The sequence below is a fragment of the Panthera onca genome, chromosome E1, assembly GCF_046562875.1.
Source record: "Panthera onca isolate mPanOnc1 chromosome E1, mPanOnc1 haplotype 2, whole genome shotgun sequence".
Lineage (NCBI taxonomy): Eukaryota > Metazoa > Chordata > Mammalia > Carnivora > Felidae > Panthera > Panthera onca.
Window position 1 is genome coordinate 37,778,848 of NC_138352.1, and position 23,624 is coordinate 37,802,471.

General features: G+C 41.0%; 1 protein-coding gene across 3 annotated transcripts in view; it reads right to left on the reverse strand.

The window, feature by feature from the left end:
- The window catches only part of MYO1D (myosin ID), a 362,982-nt gene that overhangs the window by 205,308 nt on the left and 134,050 nt on the right, over positions 1-23,624 (reverse strand). For all 3 annotated transcript variants that reach the window (XM_060647779.3, XM_078437479.2, XM_060647780.3), the window contains exons 14-15: positions 20,304-20,436; positions 5,726-5,892 (exon numbers count right to left, since the gene is read on the reverse strand). In XM_060647779.3, the coding sequence (XP_060503762.3) occupies positions 5,726-5,892; positions 20,304-20,436 (300 nt within the window). The remainder of the gene's footprint in view (positions 1-5,725; positions 5,893-20,303; positions 20,437-23,624) is intronic.

Below are 23,624 nucleotides of genomic sequence, written 5' to 3' on the forward strand. Positions count from 1 at the left end.
CTTAATATTTTTAAGATCTAAAAGTTATATATTTATATGAAAATATATGCTTATTTTTTCCTGTCTAGTTAATTATCATCTATATCCTTCCCATAAACAGCACAAAAGTCTTTACTTCTTTATATTTCTCATCCCAATTTTAATTTTTGTTCCAGATTATTACCAAAGACTCCCCCCCCCCCCCACCGCGCTTACAGTTGATATGTGTTTAGATGCAACAAAAGTTTTACTGATTTGTTCAATATTACTTTTTGCATTCCATTTTTCTCTTCTGCATTTATTTTTCCTTTTGCTCTAGAAGACTTTTTAGAGAGGATCTATGAATACTAAACTCTTTGAACCTATATATGTCAGAAAATATTTTTATTGTACTCAGACTCTTAAATGATAATTTGGCACGGAATAAAATTCTAAGTATAAAGTTCACTTCCCCTCACTCTCAAGATATTGCCGCTTTGTCTATTTGCATCAAATGTTGCTAATGAGAAGTCTGATATCCATATGATTCTCATTCTCTGGTAGTATTTTTTGTCTCTCTCTTTTTTTTTTTTTTTAGGAGCTCTAAGTATCTCTCTTTATCTCTTAACATTCTAAAAGTGAACATAATGTACTTAGGTTTCATTTTTTTTTTAAATTCACATGCTTTACACTGAAGGTATTCTTTCAGTCTGAAGATTTCTGTCTTTTTTTTGGGTCAGGAAAATTCCTGGCCACCGTTTGTTCATACAGTGCGTCCCCCCTCTTCTCTCCGCTCCTCTCGCTCCTGCTGAACAGGTGTTGGCACTCCTGGATGAAGCTTATGTACTGTCTGAGCTTTCTTTAGCATCTCCCGTCTCGTTTTCTCTGTCGTGAGATCTGGAAGAAGTCTTCAAACTTGATCCTCCAGCTCACTAATTTGCTTTTTAAAAGAAGTTTAATTTTTTTTAATTGTGGTAAAATTTACATGCAGTAAAATGCACACATTTAGGTATACAACTCATCAAGTTTTGAACAATGTATACACCCTTAAAACTGACATCCGTTAAGATGCAGAATATCTCCACAATCTCAGAGAGCTCCTGGCTCTCCTTCTCCATCAATTTCCCCACTCCAGAACTCACTCCTGTCCTGGTTTCTATCTGTTCTTGAACTTCATATAAGTGGCAGCATAAAGTATGTATTCTTTTGTGACTTACCTTTTTTCTCAACATAATGTGTTATTCATTCCCTCTAACGCTGGTTAGTAGCCACTGTACAATTATCCGACAAGTTGCTGACTCATTCTCCTACTGATGGGTAATTCTCTCTTCAGTTGTGTTTATTCTGAATGTGTTTAATCTCTAATGATTCTTTTTAAAAAAAATTATTTATTTTGAGAGAGACAGAGAGAGCAAGCAGGGGAGGGGCAGAGAGAGAGAGGGAGAGAGAGAATCCCAAGCAGACTCCACACTATCAGCTCAGAGCCCGATGTGGGGCTCGAACTCACAAACCGCAAGATCATGACCTGAGCTGAAACCAAGAGTCAGACGCTTAACCAACTGAGCCACCCAGGTGCCCCTCTAATGATTCTTTTCAATATTTACCTGTTCTTGTTTCTAACTTCATATTCCTATTATAGGACCATAATTTCTCTCCTTCATCTCTCTGAAAATATTAAACAGGCTTATTCCAATGCCATTTACTCCTTGGTCTGATTCCTCAGGGGTGAGGTTCTGCATCTATTGAGATTACTGTCTCTTTTTCATTGTCTGGTCTCTCTCAGACATTTGGCTGTGATCTCGTCTACTTCCATAGAGTCCTTCTGTGTACATCTTGGCCTTGGTTGGCCTCTAGTCAAGTGGCTACTGTTGCTTCCTGGGTGTTGGCCATTGTGCCTATGATGTCTCCCTTGTCCTGGCCACTGTGGCAAACTCCAGCACAGCAGACGGGATGGCTTCCTGAATGGCAAAGGCAGTCTTTGCTTAAAACTGCAACCTTGGTTATATCTGGGTCTTCACATCTGTTTCACATCAGATTTAGGAGGGAGTCCTATTTCCAAGTTCAGTGAGACCCCCCCCCCCCCCCCGCCTTCTTGATTCCATAGCGTGGTTGTGCATTTTCTTGGTTTTAAAGACACACAATTTACATCTTTTGGGAACATCAGATGTTCTTGGGGTAGAAGTGGATTTAAGCTTACACTGCTAAGACCGCCATTATTTGAAACTCACAGGTTCTTTCTGATCTTTCCTATTGTATTTTTACGTATGTTTTAGAAAACATATTCCCATCCTTATGGCATGTGTCTCATGCCAAGAAACAAACACACCAAACCCTCCTGAGTTGAATGTAGAACATATGTATGCACTTACAAAATTCCTTGTCTCCTCCAAGTCAAGCTTGCTTGCTTACTGTTCTCTTACCTCAGCTACTCTCCATGGCTCATGGAGTCAGATCATGTGTCTCATGATCACACATTTTCGGTTCAGCCCCATCCTATAGTTACCCAGCCCCCACCCTGCTTGTTTTAATTTCTGATTTTTTTATGGGTGGTAACAAAATAACAAATTCTGACTGAGCAGTTGCTAGAATTCTAAGAATAATAACAGCAGACAAGCAATCTCTCTAACATAATTCTACACTGTTTGAAATCAAGACTCAGAATGAACACATCTCTATTCATGAAAACATTCCAACTTTACAGCCTCAATAAGCAAATGAAACACCAAGTCTAAAGAACAGTATGATTTTAATAAGGAAGATGGTCAGTTTTGAGCATGACCTTTTGATCGATGTCAAACCAAATTCGAATTTTCCAGGCTACTGTGCTTTACTCATTCTAGGGGGTCTCCATTTAGTGCAATCTCTTTCACTTCTGTGCAAAAGCAGCTGAACACTGGTGGAGAAAAACAGTAACGCTGGTCGCCTCACTGTCCATTTATAACCTTAGATCTCACACGGACGCTCAGATCTTCCTGGTGGCAATCCTTCTGTATGAACCTGTGCTTTCCCACTCTCCAAAATGAGATTTCCTACTTCCCCTCAAACCTCCTACACCACCCCTCCTTGTCCTCACTCTCCACTCCTGGTCTCACCTCATACTTGATTAAGGACACAGAAGCAGTCAGATAGGAACATGTTCATCAGCCAGCTTTTGGGCCTTTCTGCATCCGTATTCGTATTCTCTGTCTTTTGTCCTGTTGCTATGGGGGAAGTGTCCCCGCTCTGACCTAGAGCTGACAAACCTTTCACCTGTGCTTGGGATTCTGAGCCTTGCCTTCTCAGGGATATCATGGTGATGACAATGACCTCCCTTTCTCCTGCACCACCAGGTTCTCCCTCTGTTCCGCATCAGCCCCACCTGCATACATTTCCTAGTGTCTCCTGACCTTACATCCCACTCCTGCTCCTGCTTCCTTCCATTCTTCCTGCCCTCATTCACGGCATGGATACTTGAGTTGTCTACGGGCACCTGGCCTCTCACTTCGCCTTCCCAACCTGTTAAATCGGGTTCTGCACAACTTATTCTCCCTTGACCCCTATGTTGCTAAATCTAATGCTTAAGCTTCTGCCTTTATCGTACTTGATTGCACAGTAACATTTGATCTGGCGACTCTGCTTTTTCTTTTTGAAATACCATCTTCTTTCGGCTTCTGTGACATAACCCTCCCCTGGCATCTCATCTATCTCACTGGGTGCTCCTTCTCTTCTCTTCGGTGGTTCCTTCCTGTCAGATCGCACAGGATCTGAATGGGCTGAATGGGCTCCTTCTCATGTATCCAGCTCTAAGACTTTATATAGGACGTCTACATTAACTACTCCAGCATCTCATCTCCAGCCTGCGCTTCCTCCCGGAGCTCCAGATATGTGTGTTTAGTAACTTACTTAATGTTTCTACCTAGATTTTTAGTAGCCATTTCAAACCTAATGGTCAACAGACAGATCTCAATTCTGTCTTTGCCCCTGTTCCACGACCTCCTCAAGCTTCTCTCTTACCCTGTCTTTTGTCGGCATATGGCACTATGCTTACCCAGATGCTCATGCCAAAACCTAATGGTCACCCTCTGTTCCTCTCTATTCCTCTCTTATCCAGCCAATCCGTGAGCAAGCCTTGCCAACTTTCCCCTAAGACATACCTCAAATCTGTCCATACCCTTGGATCTGTAAGAATCTCTTGCTCAAGGTGCTATCAAGCCCCCTTTCCTGGGCTCCTACGGTGACATCCCTAACTGTCACCTCGCTTCCTATCCACACAGCAGCCACAGTATCTCCTCAGATAACCGTAAGATTGTGTTGCTCCTGGCTTCAAATCCACCAACGGGTTCCCACCACATTTAGCCAAAATCGCAACTGTTTAGTCTGGATTACAGAATTTGACATGATCTGGCCCCTGTCCACCTCTCTGATTTCATCTTACACCACTGCCCTGTCAGTGAGCAGCCTCCAACCACACGGCTACATTTGCTATGTGACATACCACAGTTACCACTACAGTAGAGCCTTTCTCTCACTGTTCCCTCTGCCCTACCTGCTCCTCTCTCTGACCTTTGTATGGCTGGTTCCTATCAGCATCATCTCCTTAGAGACTCTTCTGACCAACCAATATTTTATCTATTTATTCACATTTTGTGGAATCTGTAGTCTGTAGGAAATGTTCAATGAATGTTTTTAGATAAATAAACAGATGGAATTTAAAGGGACTTTATGAGTCCCAGTTGTCCACTATCATCATCATGACTAACAATAAATAACAGCAGTGATGATATCTTACATATAGTGAATGACTGCTATATGTCAGGTTCTATTTTAAATTTTTTTTTTTAACATTTTATTTATTTTTGAGAGAGACAGAGAAAGAATGCGAGTGGCTTAGGAGCAGAGAGAGAGAGGGAGACACAGAATCCGAAGCAGGCTCCAGGCTCTGGGCTGTCAGTACAGAGCCTGACACGGGGCTCGAACTCACAAGCCGTGAGATCATGACCTTAGCTGAAGTCGGATGCTCAACCGACTGAGCCACCCAGGCGCCCATGCCAGGTTCTATTCTAAGTGCTTTATAGATATAGATATATAGATATGGATATGGATATGGGTATAGATATAATCTTATTTAACGCTCCAGAAACCCTAAAAAGTAGTTACTATTATTACCCCCATTTTATATATGAGGAAACAGAGGCATTGAAAAGATTAGGTGATTTGCCCAAGGTCAAAAAGCTAAGAAATAGCAAGGCCAGGATTCAAACCAGGTAGACTAATTTCAAGGTCTTCGTAATTAACTGCTTAATATTTTGTTGTTATGATAATTACCAATACTGGTAATGACAAAGCAGCATTAATGGAGCATCCATTATGTGCCAGGCACCTAGCTTTTTTACTTAGGCTAATTTAACGAGGTAGTATTATTATACTCATTTTATAGATGCAGAAACAGAGTCGGACATTAAATTTCTGGCCTAAGATCACACAGCAAATGAGTGGCATACCCTGGATTCCAACCCAGATGTGCCTCCGAGTCCATGATCTTCCTCCCATGCTATACGGCCCACATCTTCTCCCCAAAGAATGAATCTTTTCTCACGGCCCATAAACCGCAGACTCAGGGAGAGTCTCCTGCTGACTCTGAGAAAGTCTTTCATATTTGCGCTTCCCTCAACTCTTCCTCTTTCAACAGATATTTAGACTATCTGACACGTGCTGACGAAGCGTCACACACGGGGAGCACTCCGGAGTTCTCAGGGTCTGCCAGGTTCTTTGTTTAGTCCATTCTCACCTGTGAAGAAACTTCTCGTAGGTCTGGCGGAAGGCAAACCCCGCCCGCCGCACCCTCACATTTTCCAGTAGTCCAAGATACTCTACTTGGTGGCGACAGCGCTCATCGTCAAATATCTGTGGGGATTTCTTGTCATTGGGTTTGATGCAACGTACATAATAAGGCTCCTAAAGAAATAAATCAGCAAATGGTAAGTTTCACTGGAGAAAAATCCCAAACGAAGGATGCTAATGTGTAATTAGTGTTAATTGTGTCAAATTAAGCTCAGTGCCTCCAATTTTTCAGACATAAACTTGGGAACAGTTATTCTTCCTTCTCCTTCAAGACTGGAAGTTCTTGTGTATTTAGCTAAAATTTTGCTTTATTATATTCTAGGAATCATCAGGAATTGTAGAAAGGGGATAAAACTAAGGGGTAAACAGTTGAGACATGTAAACATTGAGTTTATGTGTCTTGACAGAAAGAAGGTTAAAAAGTACCAGAAAGAGTAATTTAATAGAAAGAGGCAGGAGCCGTGCTAAAGATGAACTGCCATGAAGAATGTGCAACGTAAGCACAGCCCTGGCACATGGCAAGTGCTCCATAGTGTCAGCCACCATCATCACCACCACTGACATCATCACAGCAGTTTGTGCTTTTGAAAACGAGATTAAAATTTATAAGGAGAGAAGTTGCAAAACCTCCTGTAGGTGTCAGGGACTCTAAGAAAGAGCCTAGCAAGAAATCCCTCCCTTTGGGCCAATTAAGTTTTGTACCATGCATCAGATCATAACTCCTTTTAAGTATAAAACTGTGCTGGCATAGATCCTGGTCTGCTGAAGGTAACAAATTATCACTGGATGAATCAAGGAGGTCAAATGTATCCTACTTGCAGAGTAAAGAGTTACGTTCCCTTCTCTGATCTATTACCTAGCAGACACACAGATGCACTTTAATTAAGAGATAGAGTCTTCTGTAGATAATTAGGCAATTTTGAGCTCCACTGTGGGCTGGAGGTAAAAAGTAGTAGTAAATAATTTAAGAAGTAGGAGAGATTTGAAGAATGTGAAGTTACTTGCATTCTGAACGGAGTGAGTTTTCAACATCTACACAGGAAGCTCCAAGTATAGACTTATCATGCTACTTTCCATGATGAAAAAAGAATGCCACTTTCTTCCTTCTTCTAGGCCCTACTGTATTGGTTTTCTATTGCTGCTGCTGCAGATTACCACGGAGACTGCTTAAAAGCACAAAGTTGAACAAAAATCAAAACGGCTGCACTAACGCTCCAGTGAGGTTGGATCTTAAAGGAACCTTCTTCGTCTCTTCCACAAACCTCCCTCCTCCCTTCTTAAGCCTTTTGCTCCAGGAACCTGGTACCAGCCTAAAGACACGAGGAAGGGGGCTGGTATCACCTACACAACTGCTGTCAGAACAGGCTAGATCCTGTGTGTCCCTATAAAATGCCCCAGCCCCTTCCTCCGGGAGGGCTTGCAGTTTTTGAAGGCCCTGGCCTGCTGCGCAATAAAGCTGTCATTCCCCTTTATCCCAAACTCTGTCTTCGAGTTATACTTCGGCTCCGAAACACGGAGGTCGCTTTTCGACAGCACCACAAATTTAGTGGCTTAAAACAACACAAATTTATTCTCGTACAGTTCTGGAGGTCAGCAGTCTAAGATGGTTCTCGCTGGGCTAAAAATCCTGGTGTCAGCAGGGCTCTTATTTTCTAGAGACTCTTAGAGAGAACCCACTTTCTTATCTTTTCCAGCTTCTAGAGGCTGCCCACATTTCTTGGCTTATGGCTTCCTTCCATCTTGAAAGCCAGTAATGAACAGCCTGTTGAGTCTTTTGAATGATATACCATCTCCCTGGTTCTGACTCTTCTGCATCCTTCTTTTCCTTTGAAGGACTCTTAAATTTACATAGTGCCTACTTGGATAATGCAGGAGAATGTCTTTATTTTGAGGTCGAAAATCAGCAGTCTTTACTCCATCTGCAACCTTCATTCCACCTTGTCATGCAACATAACATACTTACATGTTCTGGGGAGTCAGGCATGGACAACCTTGGGGGGCTCTAATAAAATCTCAACCCCCCACCCCCGCCTCTCTGGACTTTGTCCCAGGTTTCTACCACAGAACTTCTAAAACCCTTGGAATTTCCTCAGTGGTAGGAGTATCTTTGTTATGCTAATGAAACAACTCAGACCCAGTTCCCAGACAGCTCCAGGACAAGGGCGGGGGTGGGGGGGTGGGGGTGGGGGTGGGGGTGGGGGTGGAGTGTAGTCATCACAAAAACCCTCCACAGGATTAGAGGGATGGGACTTTCAGCAGCCTGACCTCCAGGGAGGGGAGGAAGGCTGCAGGTTGAGTCCAATCACAGACTCAAGATTTCACCAGTCATGCTTAGGTCATAAAACCCCGATTTAAAAAAAACTCAGACACCGAGGCTCCAAGGAGCTTTCTGGTTGGCGAACATATCATCCCATGGGGAGGGTGATGGACCCTATCTCCACAGGGGCAGAGGCTCTTGCTCTCCGGATGCCCAGACCCTCCAGACCTTGTTGCTCTGTGTATCTCTTCATCTGGCTGTTCTGGGTAGTTAGTGTCAGGATTGAACTGAATTGTAGGACACTCTGTTGGGGTCACAGAGACCTGGAGCTGAAAGGCAGAGCCCATTATTCTGCCTAGCATACCTGCCTCTTTTCATCACATCTGTGGCAGATTTAAAAAACAAATAGCTTTTTGCTGTACCTCCCAATGAGAAGTGAATTTTCCACCCCACTCCTGGGATCTGGGCTGCCCTTGTGATGTGTCTTACCCAACAGAATATGGCAGAAGTGATACTGGGTTATTTGTGGAGACTCATCCTTGAGAGGCTTTGAACTTTTGGAACACTTCTTCCATCATGTGAAGAAATCCAGGACTAAAAACTAGATGAAGAAAGAGGCCAAGGTATCCCAGTCACCCAGCATGTGAGTGAGCCACTTTAGACCATGTAACCTCAGCTGACCACAGCCACCTGGTGAGCCCAGCAGGACTGGCTAGTGAGCCCCCAGATCATGAGACACAATAAACTGTTGTTCGGGGCACTAGATTTGAGGGCGGTTTGTTATGAATTAACAGACAACTGATACTTCTTCCCTATTCTGGAACACCAATCCTTGGCTTAGGTATTAAGCAAAGGATCGATATTGTTATAAAGTACAAGCAGAATCTTACAAATAGTGATGAGTGACAAAACGTTCACTGAATCTGTAATGGAAGATTTATAGAGAAAGACTGCAGCTCCCTTTTAAAATCTTTTTTTTTTTTTTTTTTTTTTTAACGCTTATTTATTTTTGAGAGCAAAAGGGTAGGAGAGACAGAGCATGATTGGGGTTTGGGGCAGAGAGAGGGAGACACAGAATCTTAAGAATCTTAAGCCGGCTCCAGGCTCTGAGCTGTCAGCACAGAGCCTGACATGGGGCTTGGAACTCATGAACCGTGGGATCATGACCTGAGCCAAAGTCGGACGCTTAACCGACTGAGCCATCCAGCTGCCCCAGTGTGGCTCACTTTTTAAAAGTTTAAGTAAATTTAAAACAACCTTAATGGGATGGGGAAGGGAGGGTGGGGGTCCTATTTATGTGAGGGCTACAGGGCTTTTACTGCTTGATGAATAAACTAAGAGAGTGTCACTAGCACAGCAAATATCAAAATGCTACTAAATCTATCTGTACACTTTGGCAGTGGTGTAACAGGATAAGCATCACATATGGAGAAAGGGGAACCCTCTTGCACTGCTGGTGGGAATGCAGACTGGTGCAGCCACTCTGGAAAACAGTATGGAGGCTCCTCAGTAAACTAAAAATGGAACTATCCTATGATCCAGCAATTACACTATTAGGTACTTACCCAAAGGATACAAAAATACAGATTCAAAGGGGCACATGCACCCTAATGTTTATAGCAGCATTATCAACGATAGCCAAATTATGGAGAGAGCCCAAATGGCCATCAACTGATGAATGGATAAAGAAGATGTGGTATATATACACAATGGAATATTACTCAGACATCAAAAAGAACGAAATCTTACCATTTGCAATGACGTGGGTGGAACTAGAATAGCATTATGCTAGCTGAAATAAGTCAGCCAGAGAAAGACAAATCCTATATGATTTCACTCATATGTGGAATTTAAGAAACAAAACAGATGAACATATGGGAAGAGGTGGGGAAGAAAAGAGAGAGAAACAAACCACAAGAGACTCTTAACAATAAAGAACAAACTGAGGGTTGATGGAGGGAGGTGAGCGAGGGAGGGGCTAGATGGGTGATGGGTATTAAGGAGGGAACTTGTTATGATAAACACTGAGTGTTGTATGTAAGTGATGAATCACTGAATTCTACTCTTGAAACCAATATCACACTGTATATTAGCTAAAATTTAAATAAATGCATCTAAATAAATAAATAAATAAATAAATAAGCAAGCAAGCTGTATTTATTTTAAAAAAGAGAATAAGCATCACACAGAATCAGGACACTTGGGCATTCACTGTCTCTGCTCTTAACTAACTATGATAGCCTCTCTGGACCTAATTATCTAATTTATAAAAAGAGGATATTAGGGCTTCCACTTCAGTAATGACGGACTAGTTTAAACCAACACCCATGCTGCAGACATCTAGAATCGGCAATTCAAATATTTTAAAAATTTTGCTTAAAGACAGTGGACAATTATGGGGACCAGAATCTAGCAGGACAGTGGAAGTTTCCAGGTCTGAGAAGTCCTTTTTCCTGGGGGAATTTGCCAACTTCAGAGGAAGCAGATGGGATCTGGGTAGAGGTTTTGACAGCCTCAGGGGGCTGGCAGGACAGAGATCAGAGAGCAGGGCCTGAAAAGGAGGAGGTCATGGGTAAACCCCTCTCAATTTGGGCTGGGATCTGAAAAGGCTGCCACTAGCAATGAGGGTGAGTCAGAAGCAGGCAGTCCCTCACAGGGACTTGAAATAGCATAGCTCTTGGTTGCCTAAAAGGAGCCAAGGTAAATCTTTCCTGGAGAAAGATTACATAAAATTAGGTCTCCAGTTATTTTTATAAACAATTTTGCCAATATTATGTTGGGAGCAAAATAGAAATTACCCAGACACATAAGGAACCATGATAACAAGAATTAGAAACAGCAAAACAGCATACAAAACAAACAGACCTGCGGGGATCCACATATTGGAGTTAATAGCAAGAATACAATAACTATGCTTACCATGCTTGAGATGACAAAAGACAATACCGAGAATTTTTAGAGAATCAGAAACTATGTATGTAAAAAATGAACTGAATCAAATTAAAAACACAGGACTGAAAAATACAATGATGGAAACTGAGAAGTCAGTAGATCAGTAGACAGGAAGATTATGAACAGCTGAAGGTGGGTGAGAAGAAATTCCCCAGAATGAAGCATAGAGAGACGAAAAGATGGAAACAAAAGGAGAGAGGTTAAGAGGCATAGTAGCTATGGTGAGATGGTCCAAATAACTCAAATCCTGAAGGAGAGGAGACAGAAGGGGAGAAGCAGTATTTGAAGAGCCAATAGCCGAGAGTTTTGCAAAACTGATGAAAACCCAACTAAGACAAATTGAAGAAGTCCTATGAATTGTGAGGATAAAAAACAAAACAAAACAACAACACTACACTCAGAAAGTCGTAGTAAAACTTCTGACTACCCAGGAAGAGCAGCCAGAGGAGAAAAGATCCATTACCTCAAGGAGCAACAAACAGACTGACAGCTGACTTCTTACAAGAAACCATGGGATCCAGAAGACAAAGGAGTGTTATCTCTGAAGTGCTGAAAAAATTGCCAACATAGAATTTTGCACCCAGCAATAATATTCTTCCCAAACGAAAACAGTATACAATATTTTCAGGTAAACAAAAGCAGAGACTCTGTCAACCACAGACTTCAAATATAACAGGATAAAATTCAAGCATAAGAAAAATGGTCCCAGATGAAGGTCAACGGTACAGAAAGGAAAAAAGAAGTGATAAATGGATAAATCTAAACAGATACTGACTATATGTAGTAACAACGATGATGATGTCATCTTGCTGGCCACACGCGTGCGCATGTGTGCACACGCACACATGCACGTACACTTATAATACGTGACCAAAATAGCATAGAAGTTGAGAGGAAGGCAAATGGAATTAAAATGTTTTATGGACCTTGCATTGTCTAGGAAGGAGGTAAAAGTACCAAATAGTATTAGATTTTTTATATTCAAGAATGGGATTATAATCACTCAAATAACCACCAAAACAATATTATGATATAAATCTTCCAGAATAATAAAGAATAATCACAACACTGAGTGGCAGGGGTCAGAGGGTGAGGAAAGGGTGCCTTCTGAGGTTTAACTAAATATTCTGACTAAAGGACTCATGGGCACATGTGGCATGAGTCTACTCAGGACAAAAACATGGCTTGCCAACAGAAGTGTCACAGTCCTTGCAGCAGTCCACACAGCAGTCAGGTGACAGCTTAAGGACAAAGAGATAAGACCCACATGGGGCAGGCATGGAAAGTACCCTTGGTTTAAAAGCCTCATGCCCCATAGTATCTAATATCCCTTAATGTAGGTCTGAAGACATAGCTTCCAGGGTTCTTAAAAGGGACATGCTTAATACAGGAGTCACCACAGTCAGGGAAGCCCACATAAATCATCTCCACCAGACATTTGTTATTCTCTCAGTAGAGATGCAATTTGCAAAAAGGGGTAATTTTTAAGTCATAAGAAATGTTGCATAGTAATACTGTCGAGATACACCTTACTGGGTTAACAGGGGAACAGACCTAGAAATTTGACTGAGGTTTAGTTGTGAAGCAGAAGGAACAGAATTTTGTTTACTCTTTGCCCACAATCACCAATCTAAAAGAAAAAAAGGAAAGAGAAAGAAATACAAAAGCATCAAACAGAAAGCACTAACGAGATAGTCCATTTAAATGCCACACATAGAAACTACATTAAAAGTCATGTAGAGTAATGACATATTCAAAAGGCAAAGATTGTCAGATTGCATAAAAAAACAAACCTTACTATAAGCTACTTACAAGACACATACTTGAAACACAGGGTTACAGAAACGTTAAAGTAAAAGGGTGGGAAAAGATACACCAGCAAACCTGGCCAAGAGAGAAGGTGGTGTAATTGTTTTATTCATGCAAAGGCAAAAAGTGATACAGAAATAGGCATTTCATAATGATAAATAACTTAAACACTAGGAAGAAATAATAGTTCTAACTTGAACAAGCTTAAATAAAGTCTTAAAATATCTAAGGCAAAAACAGAAGATACAACGAGGAAGAGACAAATTCAGAATCACAGATTTTGGCATTTTCGGCACTGACAAAACTAAGAGCTCGGTAAGAACTGGACAACAATATAATTAGCAATCTTGATCTAGTGGATGTGTTCAGAGTATAACACAACTTATTTCTCTTTATATAAACAAAATACATACATAAAGAACATTTAACAAATTTCTAAGGATTGAAATCACACAGAGTATATATCCCCTGACCAAATGATACTAAGCTGGAAATCAAGAGCAAAGGATAATTAGAAAAATCGTATACGTCTGGGAATTAAGAAACATAATTCTAGGTGACCTCTGGGTCAAAAAGAAAATTACAGTGTGAATTTAGAAATATTCTGAACTCGATAATTTATAATTATGTGGGCAAAGCAATCTTCGTATAAGGTATTACTGGAGTAGTATAAGTAACTTCACTAAACAAAAACCAGTTAAATGGAATTTTACCAGTACTGATAATGCACAGGAAGTTAACACTAGCTCAGACACTAATGACCAATTAAGGGGTGGGGGGAATCCTATCCATCCTGTTCAGTGATATAAAATCTTCAGTTAAGGAATCTACTGGAAATACTCTCTCTATATTTAATCAGCATTCTATCTCAATTTATAAATGCCGCCTCCTCTCTCGTTTATAAATATCCAGACTGACTCAGCCTAAGAAACTCTAAATTTGACAAATTCAAAAGTCTTATAAAGATTAAACTGAAAGAGTTAATACTGATCTCATTCTCTGGCATGTTTTAGCCTGTTTCTCCCTCTATTTTATGTAAAAAACATTATTTGTGAAGGCACATTGATCGGTCTATGTATTAGCCAGAAGGCACTGTAGTTAGACATCTGCCTATCTAACTTGCTTTGAACACTGCCAAACAGAGTCACGGGCAAATTCAAGTTCATTTAATAATTTACTGACCATCTGTTTAGGGTGCACCTCACGAGATATCAAGAGATATATAAAATTAGTAGAACTCACTCCCTATGTTTAAAAGACTTATAATCCAGGTGGGGAGACAAGGCATGCATTGAATACATTGTGTAGATTCTGAGACAAAGTGAGGGGTCAGGACTTCCACTTCTGGTGGTGGAGGACCAAGCAATGCTACAACCTTTCTGATGAAGTCATTAGGAAAAGCGCTAGACAGATATGGGAAGGGGGGGAATCTTCTCAAATGCATCAGAGAGCTAATAAGATAACCAAGATGAGAGTAAGACTACAATGGAAAGCGGTGGGGCCGGACTTCAGGGCAGTTTTCATCTGGACAGCCACGAGACTACCACAGCTTCTGACGGCCTTGTGGGGCCAGGAGGCTGCAGGTTGGAACCCAAAGCCATAGACAAGGGACACTGGTCTGCAATCCTAAAGGGCTAACCCTGGGAGTCCTAGGTGAATGGAAAACAATTTGGTCCATTGCTGACCCTCTCCAGATCCTGAAATTGGATTGGGGTGACCCTGGATTGTCAGAATTTGTCTGATACAACTTTTAAACTTAAATGTTTAATTTTTCTGGATTCTTTTTCTTTGACCAAATTGACCATTTGTATCTTTTTTTTTTTACATTCAATGTAATCACTACTATATTTCGATTTATTTCTACCATCTTAATTTATCCTGGCTTTTCTATGTTCTTTAGTCTCCTCTTTCCTATGTTTTATAGAACTGATTACTTACTTCTCATTCTGACCTCAACTCATTTCTATTCTTTTAATGACTACATGAGGGAATTTAATATGCATTTGTGTGTTATTAGGATTACAAGCTAAATAATGTTTTTATTATTTTTCTGAATAACCGATGACTTTAAGCACTTGAATTCTAATCCCTTATCCTTCTAATTTATATACTTTATATATTGTGTCTAATTTATATATTGTGCTATTGGATTCTCATCTGTATTTGTTAAAGTTTATTTTTATTTGAGAGAGAAAGAGCAAGCAGGGGAGGGGCAGAAAAACAGAGGGGGAGAGAGAATTCCAAGCGAGTTCTGCGCTGTCAGCACAGAGCCCGATGTGGGGCTTGAACTCACAAACTCTGAGATCATGACCTGAGCCAAAATCAAGAGTCAGACGCTTAACCGACTGAGCCTCCTAGGCACCCCTACTCTAATCTGTATTTTTAATCCAATATTATTTTAGTTTATTTATGCACACCCACCTATTTACCAATTTCTTTGCTCTTCTTTTTGCATTTCAGACTTTCATTTTGTATACTCTTCCTCCGTCCTGATATGTATGTATATCCTTTAGAACATCGCTTAGTGTGCTTGTAACCCTCTCCTCTTTTTCAGAAAGATTCTTTATTGTGTCTTTGTTCTTGAAACGAATTCATTCTCTTTGTACAGAATTTTGGTTTACAGTGCTTTTCTTTTAGCCTGTTATTCTTTTAAGTGGATCTGCTTTTAAGGCATTTTCTTAGTCTTTGATGTTCTGGGATTTCACAATGTGCTTAGATGCAGATTTCTTGTAACTGTTCCAGCCTGGGATATACCAGACTTCCTGACTCCAAGAGAGTGTTATCTTTCATCACTGTAGAAGTTCTCAGCAATATACCTTCCAATATTGCTCTGCCCATCCTCTCCTTTCCATGAGTAACTGATTAGATGCACGTTAGACCTTTTCATTTTGTCTTCCATGTTTCTTAATAGTGTTTCTTTTTGCTTCATTTCTTGGTCTAAGTAGAATCCTGGATAATTTCTCCACTTCTTTCTTTCATTCCTCTATTCTCTCTTCAGCTTTGTCTAAACTGATGTTAAACCTATCCTTGAGTTGCTAATTTTAATTTCTATCAATTGCCTAGTTACTTGCTTTTTCTCATATTTTTAGGCCTTTGATTTCTTGAAACATACTAAACATTCTTATATTGTTTCTGATAACTCCATTCTAAGAAGTTTTCGTGACTCCGACTCTTGCACCTGGTACTTTGTTCGTGTGTGTAGTAATTCTTTGTGGTGAACTCCTTATTTTCCTTAAAACTTTATCTGTGGAAATTCTTGAAGGTCTGGTTTGAAGGTGGTTTCTTGAAGGAAAAAAACTGTTTGCTTCTATCATATGCTTGGGGATCCCTGGCCATGACCCTTTCAAACTAAACTGTTGATTTAAACTTTTTAGGCCATCCAGGTAGTGTGAATCTGGATTGAAAACCTCATGAAAACTGGCTTACAATGATAAATTCTCCAGAAGTGTTCACTCCCGCTTTGGCTCAGGGCCATGGACCAATATAGGCAGTTTTCCTTTCAGATAATGAGGGATTATTTCTTGTTCACTTTATATGCATCCCTTTGAGGATGCAGTCCTTTGGAGACCTGCCCATGTGTGTGCACATGCACGTTTGTGTATAATCTCTTATTAGACACTCTACTTTGGGCAGGCCCTGGGCTTCACTTGAGGACCCAGCCTTGAACACCTATGCCCAAAGTTACCTACTTCAACAAATCCCCAAAGAGACAGCATCTTCTTTTTCCTTAACTTCTGCCTTCACTCAGTCTGTGGCCTGCATGTTCCTTACTTTCTTATTAGTTCATGGCTGCATTCAAGAAGTGGATTTTTATGTTTTACCTAACATTTTAGTTGTTTTCAGTTGATTTTAGTAGGCGCTTTCTTCACTATGTTCCCAGCAAATGCATTAGTCATATATATTTTTAAGATCTTCCCATGGTTCTAGATGAAACTGATATCTAATTTTATTTTCTCATATTAACCTACTATGAAGGGAATATTAATCTCATAAAATGAGTTGGGTAGTGGTCTTTTTCCTATCCTCCAAAACAGTTTATATATAATAGGAATTATTGGCTTCTTGGCGGATTTATAAAATGTATCTGTAAAACCATCTGGGCTTCATGTTCTTGGCAAACCTGGGAGAAGGCAGACTTCTGATTAGTAATTCAGAGTCGTTAAGGTTACTAATTTATTCAGATTTTCCATGTCTTCTTGAGTTAATTTTGATAACATATTTTTCTAGAAAATTAATTTTTCAAGTTCACTGGCATAGAGTTGTGCACAATATTCTATGCCTTATAAAATCTCTGTATTATATGAATATACCTTTTTTTCCATTCATAATGTTGCTTTTTCTTTTTTATCAGTTTCATTAAAGGTTTGTCTATTTGACTAATTTTTTTTGACCTATTAATTTTAATTTTTGCTATTTAGAAGTCATTCTCTTCTGTCTTTGATTTTCTTTGGGATTCTTTTTCTGGTTTCTTGAGTGGAGAGGTGAACTTAACTCATTTACTTTCAATCTTGTTTTTTTAATAAAGATATAACAAGTGGATCACTTTAGCAGCATTCTACAGATTTTGATAAATTCTTTATCATGTAGGTCCATGTATTTTATAATTTCCATTGTGATTTCCTCATCAATATGTGAGTTATATAGGAGAGCATTTTTCCCTCAAGTTCCCAAGCACATTAAAAAAAAATAAAGGCTGCCCTTTATATAGATGGAGACTATATCTAAATGGTTATAACTTCCTTTGTGATCTAGTATGTGGTCAGTTCTTGGAAATGTTCTATGTATACTTGAAAGGGATATGTATTTCCTATTCCCTGGGTGCAGCGTTCTTTTGATCCATTAAAGTTTAAATTTGGTTTTCAACGCTTCTGCCTTCATACTTGTCCGCCTGAAATATCAGTTTCTGGTACAGCTGGTTTAAAATCTCCCACAAGGATTGTGAACTTGTCAACTTTCCTTTCAAAAATTTTTTCAGGTTCTTTTTTTGCTTTATGGAGTTTATGGATAATCACAGCTATATTGGATATTGGTAGGTACCTAGCTCAAAATGACTCTATTGTCTTGGGTGTTTTTATTTATTGTTATTGATCTCTTTATCTGTATTACTACTTTTTGTCTTAAATTCTATGTTCTTTCACATTAATGTTGTTTTTAATCATTTTTTTGGGGGGGAAGGGCTTGATGCATTCTTGCTCACCTCTTTCTTTTTCATCTTTCTGCATACTGTTCTGTTTCGGTATCTCCTAGACAAGCATACACCTGGATTCTCCATCTGTCTAGTCTTCTTAGTCTATTTACATTTATGGTGAATACCGATTATTACATTTATTTTGTGTTTTCTAAAAGTAACGTTTTCCTTTGTTGCTTTCCCACCCACCTTCCTGCCTTCTATTGGGCTGAGAGGATGTCTTTATTCCTCTTCTTGTCCCTGTTCTCTCCCTCATTCCCACTCCTCCACGAACACCCAGACTGGGAAGCTATAGCACAGACTGCCAGGCTCGCTGCCTACCTCCTACCCAGCATCTTTTGTTCTGAGGCAGAATCCTTACTTCTAGCTAGGTGAGCTGCTGACCAGAATAAAAATGCACTTCCCAGCTTCCCTGGAAACTTGGCATAGCAAACAAGATGGAAGGAGCATGCTGTGTGAGGCACCCAGGAAGTCTCTTAGGGCAGAGGCCCCAGTTGCCACCTGGGGCCAGGAGGATGGACGTCAAGTGCCAAGTGTGGCTGAGCAGAAAGACAGAAGGGAGCCAGCTCCCTAACCATCTTAAGGGTGCCATACCCATCCTGGAATACCTTCTTCTATACCTTATTTACAGGAGAGAGAAATAAATGTCTCTCTTGTTTGAGCCCCTCATTTGGGGATCTCTCTTTTATTAGCAGCTGAATGCAATTCCTGATACAGAAATTATAGATGGTTCTAGAATTTTAATTTTTATTTAGAAAGAGAGTGTGCATGCGATCAGGGGAGGGGCAGAGAGAAGGGGGAGAGAGAGAATCCTAAGTAGGCTCCACACCGGGCATGGAGCTCGATCTCACGACCCCGAGATCATGACCTGAACTGAAATCAAGAGTCAGACACTTAACCAACTGAGCCACCCAGGTGCCCCTGGAATTTTTGTTTTTTAAAAATGCACATTTAAATACCAATTTTAGAAAATAAAGGTGATTCTTTTCTGGTTAATGAAATACATCTAATGTATTTTATAAACTATAACATATTCTATAAGCATGTTTTATAAGATTCTGTATTCTCCATTTCTTGGGTCACACGCCTCCCTTCTAGGTTCACCATCCCTCTTGCAGGATGATGCAGGTTGGAGCTGACATGCACAGAGAAGCTAAGGGACAACAGGAACACTTCTAATGGTGTTCTGGTCTTCGGTCCTAGTATCCTCAGCCCTGCCTTTCTGGAGGTTTGATTCTACAAGTCAACAAATTGTGCTTATTTGTTGTCATGTGGGGCCGAAGAAACCTGACAAAATGGAATAGAACGCTACTAAACAGATGTGTTCTTGTGCATTTGCCTAATTTATCCACAGTGAAGTAACCAGAAACAGCATAGATTTAAATTCTTAGGAAGGAAGTTGTTTTTTTTTAAAAAGATAATAATGAAGAATAAAAAACACATGAAAAGCACCAGAACAGGGAAATTAAAAAAAAAAATAAATAAAAATAATGAGCCCCAAAATGCTGCCTAATTTATCAAACTTATCAACAGGAGCAGTTTGGGCTAGAAATCTGCTCTTTAATGGGGGGAAATAAACAGACTTAACTTATCAAACAGTACTACACCTGAAAAGAACAATAAAAAGAAGAAACAATGGTCAGTAATACAACATTTTATTTCAACTTTTGTAACAGCTTAAGGACAATACTTAAATACTAACCTTCCTCTTGAAACTCTATCTGGTCATTTTGTATATGGACACAAGATACAGATGGCATATTACTGTTTTTTAAAAATCTTTATTTATTTTGGGAGAGAAAGAGCATGAGTGGGGTAGGGGCAGAGAGAGAGGAGACTGGCCTGAGCTGAAAGCAAGAGTAGGACGTTCAACTGATGGAGCCACCCAGGTGCCCCTGGCATATTACTGTTTAATTCAAGATTTATTTATTTTTTAAGCCAAGCCCTCTCTTCAGTACAGGGCTGAAGCTCATTTTGCTAAGCACACAATTTTAGTAATATACGTATAGTTTTTAAAGATCTCACTAAGAGTTTCCCCTTGTCAACAACCATAAAAAACACAAATTTAACGAAAAGCATTTCATCTGGCATACAACTATTTCAGCCAGCCATGTTAAACGAAACAAAACAGGGATAAGAATTCAATTACAACATTCACTTTAAATATCTATATGGTTCAGTGCAATTTATCATAATTACCTAAAAAGCGAATCATACGTTCTCTATAACATATATCAAGAGGGAACCAATGACAGCAAATGGTGCTGACCACCATCAAAAGTGGCGATAAAATGGATACGTAGAAAAGAAAATAATTACCTTTGATGCAAGGTTGTCCACTAAAGCGATCATCGAATTCTTAAACAAGGTGGCAGCTGTCAGAGGTCGCTTGGTCACCTCTGTAATACTCAGTTTGCCTTCGGGCCACATATTCTTCAGCACGGGATTTGAACTGAGAAGCAGAAAGAGCAATGAGAATGTTACATTCAAATAAGCTGAATAGAAACTGCTAAGGAATCCTGCTGGGCTGCACCCTGGAGCCACAAGGGGACTGCAGACTGGAGCCACCGTGGAGTACAGACTGGAGCCACAGTGGAGTGCAGACTGGAGCCACAGTGGAGTGTAGACTGGAGCCACGAGTGGACTGCACCCTGGAGCCACAAGTGGACTGCACCCTGGAGCCACGAGTGGACTGCAGACTGGAGCCACGAGTGGACTGCACCCTGAAGGCACGAGTGGACTGCAGACTGGAGCCATAGTGGAGTGCAGACTGGAGCCACGAGTGGAGTGCAGACTGGAGCCACGAGTGGACTGCACCCTGAAGCCACGAGTGGACTGCAGACTGGAGCCATAGCGGACTGCAGACTGGAGCCACGAGTGGACTGCAGACCGGAGCCACGAGTGGACTGCAGACTGGAGCCATGAGTGGACTGCAGACTGGAGCCACGAGTGGACTGCAAACTGGAGCCATAGTGGATTGCAGACTGGAGCCACGAGTGGACTGCAGACTGGAGCCACGAGTGGACTGCACCCTGGAGCCACGAGTGGACTGCAGACTGGAGCCACGAGTGGACTGCAGACTGGAGCCACGAGTGGACTGCAGACTGGAGCCACGAGTGGACTGCAGACTGGAGCCACGAGTGGACTGCAGACTGGAGCCACGAGTGGACTGCAGACTGGAGCCACGAGTGGACTGCACCCTGGAGCCATAGTGGACTGCAGACTGGAGCCACGAGTGGAGTGCAGATTGGAGTCACAAAGCCTACCTGGAAAAAAGACTCCATCCAGAAAATTATGCTGAAAGAGCATAGTGGCAGATACCATATCACAGATGGAGAAGATGTGTCCATAACTATCCTACATTTAAAAAATTCTTGGGGCACCTGGGTGGCTCAGCTGGTTAAGTATCCAACTCTTGGTTTCAGCTCAGGCCATGATCTCATGGTTTGTGGGTTCAAGCCCTGTGTTGGGCTCTGCTGATAGTGCAGAGCCTGTTTGGGATTCGCTCTCTCCCTCTCTCTGCCCACCCCGCCCCTCTCTCCCTCCCTCTCCAAATAAATAAATAAACTTAAAAAAAAAAAAACAAGATTCTTGGGGCACCTGGTTGGCTTAGTTGTGGAGCATGTGACTCTTGATCTCGGGGTTGTGAGGTCAAGCTCCAGGTTGGGTACAGAGATTACTTAAATAAATAAACTTAAAAAAATTCTTTAAACTTCTTTAAAGTGACATCTACATTATCATTACCTAGGACCCTCAAATGGTTAACATGGCTCTTACAATACATACATAAAATCAAAAGATTTGGGTGGTCCGCAGGAGGAGGACAAGCCACTAGTGACAAACGATGCTCAATGTGGCATGGCAGAAAACATGGGCACGAAAGGAGCTTCTCATCGGAAGAAACACTCACACAGAACAGATATCACGACAAAAAGCCAGCTCTTTCTAACAAGGCAGACAGGAATATAAAAGAACCATGTTTACATTGCCTTCCAGTAAATCCCTCACTGCAGCTGAATTTGCACACTCATCTATTGGCAGTTACAATATTTTATTGATGTGACACTAAGACTGTTGCCATCCAATTCCTATGGTGTACTTCAGGCCAGTTTAAATGCTAAAAATTATGTAAAAATCATCATTTAGCTCTGTGGAGATGTTTTTTTACAACATGCATGGTGGTCTCAACTCTGATTTGCTTCCTGTTTCATTTTGGGTGTCTTTGATTTTAAAGTAATTGGAACTCAAACTGTTGTTTCCTGGAAACTTCTTTCTTCCTGCCTTCCTTTCCTCCTTCCTCCCTCCCTTCTTCCTTCCTATTTGTGCACAGTTGTCACATGACGTTACATCGGCTACAGGTGTACAAACGGTGACTCCGCATCTCTAAATGTCATGCAGCGCTCACGTCCAGTAGCTACCACCTGTCATCGTACGATGCTATTTGTCAGAAATCTTTTTTTTTTTTTTTTAATTGGGGGCTGAGAAGAGAAAGGACTCGGCAAGGACATTCTCTGCTGTGTTTACTACTGCCATCGCTTTGCCCGCTGTTCTTTCCCTGGTGTAAAACTGAGAAAACTGAGGTGGTTCCCCAAATACCTAGTAAACTTCTGCACAGAGGTCTGAAATGACAGGTGTGAGATGCCAGAATAAGTGCCCAGAGAGCAGAGAGGAAAAAGGGAGAGCTGAAGACTGACCGGGCCTGTACAGAGCAGCACTCCCACCCCTTGCTGCTGCTAGTGGGGGGTGCTGACTACCACCGGAGCGGCGCTAAAATAACCCCATGATCTGTGTGTGGCTCAGGGTCCCCATTTCACCCCTCCCTGCTCCTGTCCCTAGTTTCCCGGTGAGCGCTGACCATCAAAATGACCGCATAAGGGCGTACCGTTTCTCCTGAAATCTTCCATTCTAGTCTTTAGCAGAGAGGATTTAAGGCAATGGTTTTCAACCCTTAGTTCAGAGGAGGCCTGGGTGTCTCCCTAACACTTACTGAACAGAATTACCAGAAAGTAGAACATGTGTGCTTTGAAAATTCTGACGCAGCCCAAAGACTGGAGATCGCAGACTTCGAGTCCATGCGTTTCTGCCCCAAATTCCACCTTACTCACTGTTGGCCATAGAGATTATTCCCATATTACTTGGTAAATGGAGGGAGGAGAGAAGGTTGGAAATGAAGGAAATAAGATGTTTATTATGATTATTGTTAAATAGTTGAATTCACATATAATGAACCAAAAGCGATCCATACAATCATTCTAAAGAGAAAGAACTCTTCAGGCCGGTAAGTCATGAATGTAATAATAAAATAGTTTTCAAACGTCTAAAAGAACCCTTTTCTTAAAAGGGAACCTTATTTATCCAGAAACCCAGTAGGCTTAATAGATAAGACAGAAGTTACATGGCTTAGAAGTGAGGAAGTCAAGAGTGAAGTCTGTGCACCTGACGTGCCACCTGCCGGCTCCCTTCCTCTCCATTTACACACACAAGCAGCTAAGCACTATGGATTCTACGGGTAATAGTTTTCACTTTCAGTTAATAAACTAGATTCTCACTGCTATCTGACTCTCCAAGCAGGTTTTCCAATAGGGGAGGACAGCCTGTCATACCAATGCAAATATTCCATGGCACGGTCGGATTTTTCAC